Genomic DNA, 10,315 nt, shown 5'->3' on the forward strand with positions numbered 1-10,315 from the left:
AGCCCACAAGCCACCCAAGCAGCAGAGGTATCTGCCTGCTTCACAGACTTCAGCTGTTCAGCTTCCTCACACAGGCTGCCTTTGGGTGTCCCACGGAGGTGCAAGGAGAGGGGAAGGGCCTCCAGAGCCTGCAGGCATGAGCAGCTTCCCAGTGGGCTAGCCACATTCCCACAGCTCTCCCCTCACCTTGGGAAAAGCCTCCTCCCACTGTCCAGCTCCTCCATCCCACTGGGCTGGACCCCCAGCTGCTGCCTCCCATCAGCAACAGCTTTGTGGAGGGCATGTGCTTCCCATTCCAAACAAACACACACTTCACAGATCAGAGGTAAAAGACTTTATTATCCCATGGGTTTTTCCTAAGAAGTAAGATTCTCACCAGACAAAATATACAAAGCATCTTATGTTTTCTTTCGAGACAACTGCATTCTCATCCTAGGGAACAGTGACCATGTTAGTTAACCCCAAAGAACCAAGGCTTGTCCTCAAAGCTGCGGGATTGCACAGTTAGCATATTCAATGACCAGTTAAATCATGCAGAACCAGAGGGAAGGGCAAGAGGCCTGTATGGTCACCTGAGTGCAGGCTCAGGCTTCTAGAAATGGAGAGAAACACAGGGCTTAAATTTACCAGTTACTTCCATTAAGTGAACCAATTCTCTGACCCACTTCTTGTCATCCTCTTGGCAATTAAAGGCTGGGGCTAGCAGCAAGTTATTGCTGGGAAAACACAATGCTAGAAAGTAAATACCCATCTGGCAGTGGGAAACTTTCCACACCAACCTGCAAGAAGTGCACATAATTCCTCACTTTTCATCAAGCCTAAAGCAGAATAAAACCAAAGCGCCCTCCTCTACTTGACAGAAATTAATGTTTATAGCTGACTATGTTTATATAAAATAATAAATACTCAGCCTCTAAGGACCTACTAATTCCTATTGCATTACATGACCATCCTGAGATCCTGATTTGTTTGCACACAATTAACTCATAGAATTAACACTCAGAAGTTTAAAATATATTAACTTTGCTTTTTGGTTCTGCTAAGTTAATGATTGTACTTGCATTTACTTTATCCTTCCTCTTCCAAAACAACAAGCTCATTTCAACAGATGGTGAACAAGTCCAGATTTGCTGGAAACCAATTAACACGAATGTGCCAAGTTGAAACTCACTCCATTCTTTCAAGCCAAAAAACTGCCTGCATTTCAAGAACCTAATTAGTTTTAACTATATTTATGGAACAGAGGGAAGAATATTTAATTACTCTGCATTTCTTCTGTCTGATGATCAATAGAAATGCAGTTTTGTTCAAACAATTTCTCTACTGTATATTGATCAGCTGAATCTGGCCTTGTATCAGTATCTGTACTTTACTGGTGCCTGCAGATAATGTGATACACAGCTGGATTACAGTGATTGCTATCAAAACAGCTTTCACTGGAGGAGCTACACAAGAATACACACCATTAAAAAGATTTGAAAAACCTGCTTCTTCACTTGCCAGTAACTACCAGTTCTGCTGTGAGACCACCTTCCCCCTGCTGAGCTCTCAAACTGCCCTGTCTGTAGCCTCACAACTGTTCCTTTCCTAAGAGCACCTGATTCAGGTCATTACATCAGCACCAAAATGGAAATCCTCCTCTTGTGCATACACCCTCCGTCCCAGTGCCAAGGCAGCCTCAGACCAATATCCCAGCCTAAAACTGCTGAGCCAGGAAAAGAGCACCTATTTCCAGCATTCCTATTTCTCAGTCATCCCTTCTACCCAAACCTGTTCCCAAAAGAGATTTTCATCCTGTGGTGTGGAAGAAGCTGCATCTACCCCCAGATATCTTTGAGCACTGTGTAAATTTAAGCCCAGCAAATCTCTTGGGTAGGTAGCAGGGAAGAAAAGGCCACAAAGGACTCCAGAGGTTAGAGCTGCACAAGCTGGGGGGAGTATAAAAAGTAGCCAGATTACCATGTCTAAAGAGAGGGCTGAGAGCATGTGTGTGCATGTGTGTGCAAGCAAAGCCAAGGAAGGTTACATCTGGAGAGTGGCTTCATGACTTTTGGCAGATAACAGTTTCAACCACAAAAGTGTTTTCAAAGTGACGAATACGATGACAGTTTCCAGCCTCACGTCGACTGATGCCTAAAGTGATTTAAAGACAGGAGAGAGGTGAATCAACAAATGATAATCTGTAAGAACCAAAGCAAGGAGGGGAAGGAAAACAGATGAGATGCAACTTTTGAACACTGAAATGCAGGGACAACACAGCCCATATGGAAAGCAGCATTATCTGGTCTTTGGAAGAATTAACAATCTTCTCTAGGATATAGTCCTGCAGTAAGAGCTGCTAGGGGCTGAAGGAGTCACCTGGAAACAGCAGATTTAAGCTGACAGCATCTCAGTGTTATCTCAGGGACCAGAAAGCCTCAAGAAATCAGCAGAAGTCACAGGCTGGTACAGAGCACAGCCCTGGATGCAGCCAAGAAGTGCTTAAAATAGCCACTTCCTCTCTGGCTGTTTGTACCCCTGTGTGCCTGATCCTGCTGCAGCCCCAGCCTTGAGTAATGCTTCCCCTTGGGTAACACTTCCCTTCACATGCCCTTCCAGTGAAGCTCTGGGCAGCTTTGCTGGCAGCTCCTCTCCCCTCACAGCAAACCCATGGTGACCCAGTGACAAGCAGGACCGTGCCAGGGCTCCATGGCACTAAAAACAGTGTATGCCAGCAGCTCCTCCATGTCAGTGCAGCTCCCACTGGAAAAGCACCACCAGCTACAGCCATGGGGACCTCTGCACCCTGCAGCTTCCCCAGAGATCCAAACCTAACTGACTGTAGGACCACATTCCAGGTGAGCCTTTAAGTATACCTTAAAGGCAAATTAATACAAATACTGGCATTAAAGAGTATTTTGCAGCAATGTTACCATTTCAATATAAGGTACATATTGCTGATTTCCATGAAATTGTTTTTACACACTCCAATGTTCCCTCTTCACAACGTTTTCCATACTATTAGGGACTTAATTAATTAAAGGCAATTTGCAGATCTAATCTGCTCTTAATAACTGCCACTGAATCAGGTGCCTTCATTAGGGAAATTTTCCAAACAGTTCCCAACAGCATTGCTATTAGTTCAGTCCCAGGAGCCCATGTGTAAATGAATTGCTGGCTCCTGCAACCATTTTTGCAAAGTTTCTATCAGGCTGATGGATGACACAAACCCAGCAGTCAGCACCCATTTGCAGCAGCATCCTGAAACTGGGTTTTGATCAACTGGATGGGAAATACCTCAAGGGAAACCCCAGAGAGAAACCCTATTCTGGCCATGAAGAGGCCAGTATGGCTGCACCACCCACAGCAGGGCTGAGATGTGGGGTGAGGAGATGGAGCAGGATTGTGATGTGGGGTGGGGTGAGGAGATAGGGCAGGCTGTGATGCAGGGTGAAGAGGATGAGGCAGGGTGTGATGCAGGGCTGTGGTACAGGCTGAGGAGGATGAGGCAGGATGTGATGCAGGGTGAGGAGATGGGGCAGGCTGTGATGCAGGCTGAAGAGGATGGGGCAGGGTGTGATGCAGGCTGAGGAGCACAAGGCACAGTGTGATGCAGGCTGAGGAGGGTGACGCAGGGCTGTGGTACAGGCTGAGGAGCACGGGGCAGGGTGTGACACAGGCTGAGGAGGACAGGGCACGGTGTGAAGCAGGCTGAGGGGGACAGGGCAGGGATGGGATCTCACGTCGGCGGGCGCTGCGTCGCCGCAGCCGGTACGTCTCCTTGCCGCTGCACAGGCGGTAGATGAAGGAGCCCAGCTGCTCCATGTCACTGACATGCTCCGTGGCGATCATCTCCTCCTGGATTATGTACGTCTGAGGCAGGTATGTTCCTTTCTGAAACGACAGACTTTCCACCTAAATAAGGCACAAACGCTGCCACGATCTCCTCCCTGAACACAACTGTTTCACACAGAGCACCATGGACAACCAAACTGCAGAAAATTCAGTCACTGTTGGAAGGCTTAAGCTCCCCTTACTGAGGTCAGTTAACATGTGTCCTTGTCCTTATAGGAAACTGTCCCTAGCTACTAGCACAGTGCACACAAACCAGATTAGATCCAAAAATGGAATGTGCACATAAGGGGTGAAGTCAATGTAGGATCAACCCTGTTATAAACTGACCCAAATTTTAGAGCAGGATGCCCAAAACTGTAACTCTGGGAGTACAACAAACCCATCTGGAGCGAAATAGAAGCTTATCTAAAATTCTAGGAACTCCACTGAAATATGCATTCTACATTTACTTCACAAGGCTCAACCCAAAACCACCAGCCCAGCTCAGACTCCAACATTCCTCTCTCTTCTCTGGTCCATTCAGCACAGCCACAATGATGTCCTGCCCTTACTGCCCACAGGCATGGGGACTAGAGATGGGCCATGGGCACCACACTCAGAGAAGAACAGAGCTCTTCACATACCTTCACTGCCCCAGGAGCGTCTGGGGCAGTGACATCCCTGCTGCTGGGGTAGAGGCCACTATGAAGACCAGGGTAATGAGTGAGGTGTCATGGCAGAAAGCTACCAGGAGATGGAAAAAATGGGGTTTCTGTGTGCCCCTCAGAGATGGAAGTCACATTTTTCCATGTGGGAAAGAGTTCAGCTCAGCACTGGAGATTCTCTGCAAGCTCATTCCCCGGTGCTCAGGGCATCTTTCATGTTTGGACATCGCTGTAGCAACAAACAGCTGTGCAACAAGTGCAGCTTGGGTCGGGGGCACTTGTGAGTAGATGCTAACTAGATCATGAAGCAAAGCATCACCTCTGGTCCCCTTTCCTAAGAAGAGTCAAAGAAATAAAAGAACTGTCAGACCCTGGGGCCAAGGTAAGCATAATCAAGGTGAAAAACAAGCAATAACAGCACCATTTCAAATATCACCTCTTCTGTTTCCCAGGACTGGTTAGCTCCACAGAGACATACCTGGAAACACACTACCCTAACTCAGTGCTCTGCTGCTGGGCTGGCACAGCCAGGTGAATCAATGAGGCTGTCCTCTAACACTGCAGGATTAGACAATTAGTGCCAGTTTGTACTGCACTAACACAACAGTTCTGCAAGAAATTCCATTATTGATTGTTAGGGGGAGAAGGCAGGGGGGCCGTGAGATAGGAGCAGTTCCTGGCAGGGGCTGCCATGGTGACAGCTGGGGCTCAGGATGTGCTGCACCCTTGGCCTGGAGGAGAGGGCTCAGGGAGACAGACATGAGCACACCAGCCAGTTTCTTAGTGTCTCAGATTGAAATAGCTGGGGCAGGTGAAGGGGGAATCACCACTCCTCCTTCGCAGGACTGTGCAACAAGGACAACACCTTCAAGTCTCTGCCAAGAACTTCAGCAAGCTAAAGCTCTGAGCATCTTGTGTTCTGCAAGAGATGTGGATCAGCCATCATTTAACTGGGTCACCTCCAATCTCCTGCTGCTGCATGGGGGGAGCATCCCTCCATCCTTTTATGTCAGACCCTGATGCAGGCCTGGTCACTGAACTATCACACCTGTACAGAATAAAGCCTGAAAGAAGCAGGAGCAGGGCATGTGGCAGCCACTCTGCAAGGGGCACCCTGGCACCAGGCTGGCCAGGAGGAAAAGAGCAAAGGAGGTTCCCCAACTCCCTGTGCTGCCCCAGTCTGCTGGAGCAAACCACTGGTGTTATTTGCTGGACTGTGATCTGATTCTAGAAACAGGACTGCAGTCACTGAACCAGTCCAGAACTAAACTTTCCACAGGGAATTAGTCTCATTCATTAGGGACTTGACTTCATTCAGAGATGCAGAGAAGGCAAAAGTCTCCAAGTCCAAGAACCAACAAAGATCACCCAGAGTCCAAAAAGCGGGGAAATTCATAAGGTAATAAAGATCCCCCCTGCAGCAGGAAGAAACTTGAACTTTCTGCCTGACCAGCAAGGCCATGAAGATCACAGGCCCCACAGGATCACAGCTAATTCAGCTGGAGAGAGACCTCAAGACTTTATTCCATCTGGTCTTGAAAACCTTCAAGAATTTCAAGGAGGCTGCACAACCTCCCTGGGCACCCTGTTCCACTCCTTCACTGTCCTCATGGTGAAAAACTTTTTCTGAGCTCAAAACAAAGCTAACCACTTTAGAACAAAGTCTCTAAGGTACAGGTTAAATCCTCCACAGACAGACTGGACACTACTGGACACCCATCTCAATCATCAGATTATTTAAACCCACACCTGCTTTGGGCTCTTCAAGCACATAAGATCACTTTAATTGTGGTAAAAAGAATTGCTATTCTTTTTTTTAAATTCAATGACAATGCATAATTTTCACTGACTGTGAGTTTACATCTGTTATTTTAGGATGTAACCAGCACTCCCAATCTCTCAGTTGTTTCCTCTCAGCTTGTGCAATTCTGCCTTTTCCATTTCCCTCTGCCCCAGGGACTGGTCACCTGCCACAGTCAGAAGCTGTGACAGCTCTGGAGCGAGCTGTAAGTGAATGTGTGTTGTACCCCAGCGGGGTTCCCAGCACATTTGCCAAACAGTCACAGTGCATGAAATTGTGAGGACTGCTAGGAGACAAGCCAGGAGTTTGACAGGACTGGAGATTTCTCCAGGCATAACTGTTTGCCTCTGAGCTTAACTGCTGCAAAGTTCACTACACTGCACATAGCAGGAAGTGAGCAAAGGGAATTTAAGGAAGAGTAAGAATTAGATTGTCTTTTTTTCCTCTTTCTTTTAAACAGACCTTCACAGGAGTGATAAAAGACCCAGGCTCAGTGCCTTGATTTACCTGCAGAAGACTGAGACAGATGTGTACTTTTTGCAGTCTGAAAAATCCTGTGCTTTTTTCCTGCTGAGAAGATTAAATAGTATTCTATTTTAAGATGGCTGCTTTCAGCAGCACAGGCTTCTGAACTGAACAAAATCGTTGGTACTAAACCCAATTAATGCTGGCTGTGAGAACAACTGCATGAGCCCAAGCCTGCTGCTGTAGCCCAGCAGGGAGGGCAGCAGAGATTCCCCCCCAAGAAGGTGAATGCTGAAGGCCTGTTCCTCTCCAAGGGACAGAGAGCTCTGCAATTGGCAAACCACAGTCCAAACCACAGGAGGGTGAAAGGAAGGAATATTTTCTTTTTTCCCTTGATTCCTACAATCAGCAAACACCAGAGGGGAGGAATCTGCTGCTTCTCTGTGTCTCCCTCGTCAGGCTGATTATCATGCCAGCCTTGCTGTGCTGTCTGCACAACCACTATTTCAGCTAAACCTGCTGAAGCCCTCACTCTACATGAAGACTCAGGGCCAAGTCTTACTTTCCCAGACAGCAGTTTCGATTTCCCAGGAGCTGCCCCCACTGGAGCCAACTCAAGGAAAGCATGCAGAACAAGCAGGGCTGCAGCTGTACCTTCACGTTGACCAGCAGCTCCCAGAGATTGCGAGGAGGCATCACGATGGTGGTGTTGAGCTCGATGACGTAGCACTTGTCCAGCGTTATGTCGTGGTATGCCGTCAGACCCTGCCAACCAAGCACAGCAATTACATACCTGAACCTTCTCACTGAACTGGGACTGGGAAAAGGGCTGAGAAGAGGGAATTGAGGGAAGACAGGAAACTGTGTTAAACAAACCTCCCTACCAAGCAAGCAGAGAGGGTTGGAAAAACCCAGAGAGGGCCTCGGGCAGGAGGACAGCTCAGGAATAGACCATGTGACAACAGTGACAGTGCTAGGCCATGAACACAGAACTGTGCACCCAGCTCAGCCCCACACTGTGCCCCAAGGGCCCAGGAGCTCCTTACTCGCTGGAAATCATGGATGATGTCTGCAGGATCACTCCCTCCAAACTGGGGCACTGGGACATTGATTTGCTCATAGTTCTCCTCAATGTAGATCTTGACATCTTCGTGCAGCTCCAGCTGCCCTTTGAAGGGCGAGTACAGCGAGTCTTCGTACAGGACACCGCAGTGGAACACGCTCTCATGGGGAAGCTGTGGGGACAGACCAGGCAGGGGCACAACACACACACCCCCAACAGCTACAGCAAACATGGGCAGGAATGTACCCCTGCTGGGGAAAACATTCATCAGATTCTTGAAGATATTTTAAGATCAATCTTTTTACCAGAGAACATTCTTGGTGAACCTAGTGCAAACTACCCTTGTGAAATGATCATATCTCACTTCATGCTAGCCAGGTCCACAGGGAATAAAGAACTCCCTGCTGGCTTTCATGAGGAGTAATTCAGACAGGCAGACTGACTGCCTGCAAGCTCTTATATTTCCTCACCAGGATGTTCACATTCCCCCATAGCTATGGCTTCCAGTCACTGCATTTCTCTACAGGAGGCACAGAAGCTTGGGCTGAGCAGAGCATTGTTTTTAGATGCCCTTGTAGTTTGGAGTGGCAAATGCAGCAAAACAAAGTGAATTCACCTCAGAGCAAAACAGGAGCTGCTGCTCTCTGAGCAACCTGGGAGGTGTCCCTGCCAGGGCCTCTCTCAGGGCCAAGGCTGCTTCTCCTAAGGCAGTGCCTCCACCAAAAGTCTTGTCCTCACGTGGGACAGGGCTTTGTGTGAGGGGGGAGCAACCCTGGGGCTGTCACAGCATTTCCAGGTCAGGTGTAAATGAGAGCACATAATAAAGCACTAATGATTTTTGAAATAAAGATTGCAAATGAATGTGACAGCAAGGAAATTTATGGACAAAAGGAGTATATAAAGAGACTCTTCTGCTGAGTGGATAAGTGCTGGCTGAAGAGATGGAGGCAGCAGCAGTCCTGGGAGAACTCATTCACTAATGGCCACTCCACAGCACAACGAAGGCTCTGGTGCAAATCAGTGCTGGGGGGTTTCTTGGCTAAACAGTCAGCAAAACAGCTCAGCAGTTTCCTCCTTAAGAAGCAGCTCTGCCCTGTCTCATTCTCTGTGTTCTGACCCTCCACAGTGCTGCTAGCCCAGTGCCTTGGCCAGGCCAGGCTTTGCAAAGACTTTGTGGAAGAAAAGGTGCTGAATTTAAGGGAGTTTGAAGGCTCAGTTTCTACATCATCTCCCACTTAGTTCTTACATCTCTGCTTGCTTTATTAATAGCAGCACCTATTTTTGTCACACCTACAGAGTTTTTCTGTTCTACAGCCTACAAAACCTACTGCAAAAAGCTGTTCCCTTGCCTCTACCCCCCTGTTCTCTCCAGGCTTGTTCTCCCCTCACAAGCCATGCTTTCAGACTACTGTACCCTGGACTGCAGTGATGTGGGGTTTAAAAGGTACAACTGCCAGGATATTTTTATGCAGTTAAAAAGAAAGCAAAACAAAGCCATAAGGGAAGGAGAGAGTTTCTGGAAGGCCCTTCCTGACATCGGGGATGGAGGTCAACCTGAGGATACCACTTAAGAAATGCCTCATCTGCAGTACCCAGCAGCCTGGCTCCTGAGTTACCACAGTGCAGGACAACAAAAACCACAGCACCTTTCTCCAAGGTGGTCTGGCTGCTCGGGCTGATGGAGCCAGAAGTGCTTCCCAAGTCACTCCTACCTGGGTGATGAAGAAGTATCTGTACACGTACATCGATGCAAAGACCAGCCCCAGCAGCAGCACGAGGAGCCCCATGGTCAGGTAGCACACCCCGCTGAGCGACGAGCGGTGGCCCTGCCCCTGTGCCGCGGGGCCCATCTCCTCCTGGGGACACAACCACAGCATGGTCAGCCTCTGCTCCGGGGCACCAGGGCCCTGCCCCTCCATCCCAAAGGGTGCTCCAGGGCATCAGGGCCCTGCTCCTCAATCCAGGGGGGCTCCAGGGCACCAGCACCCTGCTCCTCCATCCCAATGGTGCTCCAGGGCACCAGCACCCTGCTCTTCCATCCCAATGGTGCTCCGGGCACCAGCACCCTGCTCTTCCATCCAAGGGGTGCTCCAGGGCACCAGCACCCTGCTCCTCCATCCCAATGGTGCTCCAGGGCACCAGCACCCTGCTCCTCCATCCAAAGAGGTTGTGCTGTGCAATGAATAAGGCAGACAGGCACTGCCCTGCAAAGCTATTTCACACCTGGCAACAGTAGAACAGTTCCTGACATTTTGCCTCCCTTACCCCAGACACATAAACTACATATATTATATACATATTTACACATATTTATACATATTGAAAAAAAAAGTGTGTGTGTGTATGTGTGAACATACAGACATATGTATCGTCAGCTTCCCACCAATTGTTCAGAACAAAGACAAGCTTTGTTTCAGTGGGCAATAAAACTTTTTATTTTAAAAATAAAAAATAAAATCAGGAACTAAGAGTTTCTGGCTACTGAATGTAACAGCATTTATGTATTTA

General features: G+C 48.4%; 1 protein-coding gene across 1 annotated transcript; it reads right to left on the reverse strand.

Annotated features, from left to right (window-relative positions):
• Nucleotides 1-330: 330 nt before the first annotated feature.
• ITM2C (integral membrane protein 2C) lies at nt 331-9,790 on the reverse strand. Its single transcript, XM_083868283.1, has 5 exons — nt 9,520-9,790; nt 7,791-7,979; nt 7,399-7,509; nt 3,723-3,873; nt 331-2,133 (listed from the first exon to the last, which is right to left on the reverse strand). Exons 1-5 carry the CDS (start codon nt 9,724-9,726, stop codon nt 2,042-2,044), a joined length of 750 nt encoding a protein of 249 aa, XP_083724409.1. The 5' UTR covers nt 9,727-9,790; the 3' UTR covers nt 331-2,041.
• Nucleotides 9,791-10,315: the final 525 nt, after the last annotated feature.

This window comes from Zosterops lateralis (genome assembly GCF_965231275.1).
Source record: "Zosterops lateralis genome assembly, chromosome: 10".
Lineage (NCBI taxonomy): Eukaryota > Metazoa > Chordata > Aves > Passeriformes > Zosteropidae > Zosterops > Zosterops lateralis.

Coding starts and splice junctions, on each gene's coding strand:
- ITM2C (XM_083868283.1), bottom strand. CDS start 9,726: ATGGAGGGGCAGGGCCCTGGTGCCCCGGAGCAGAGGCTGACCATGCTG. Junction 3,874..7,398: donor AGCTGCTGGTCAACGTGAAG/GTACAGCTGCAG, acceptor CTGTCGTTTCAG/AAAGGAACATACCTGCCTCA. Junction 2,134..3,722: donor GCGACGCAGCGCCCGCCGAC/GTGAGATCCCAT, acceptor AAATCACTTTAG/GCATCAGTCGACGTGAGGCT.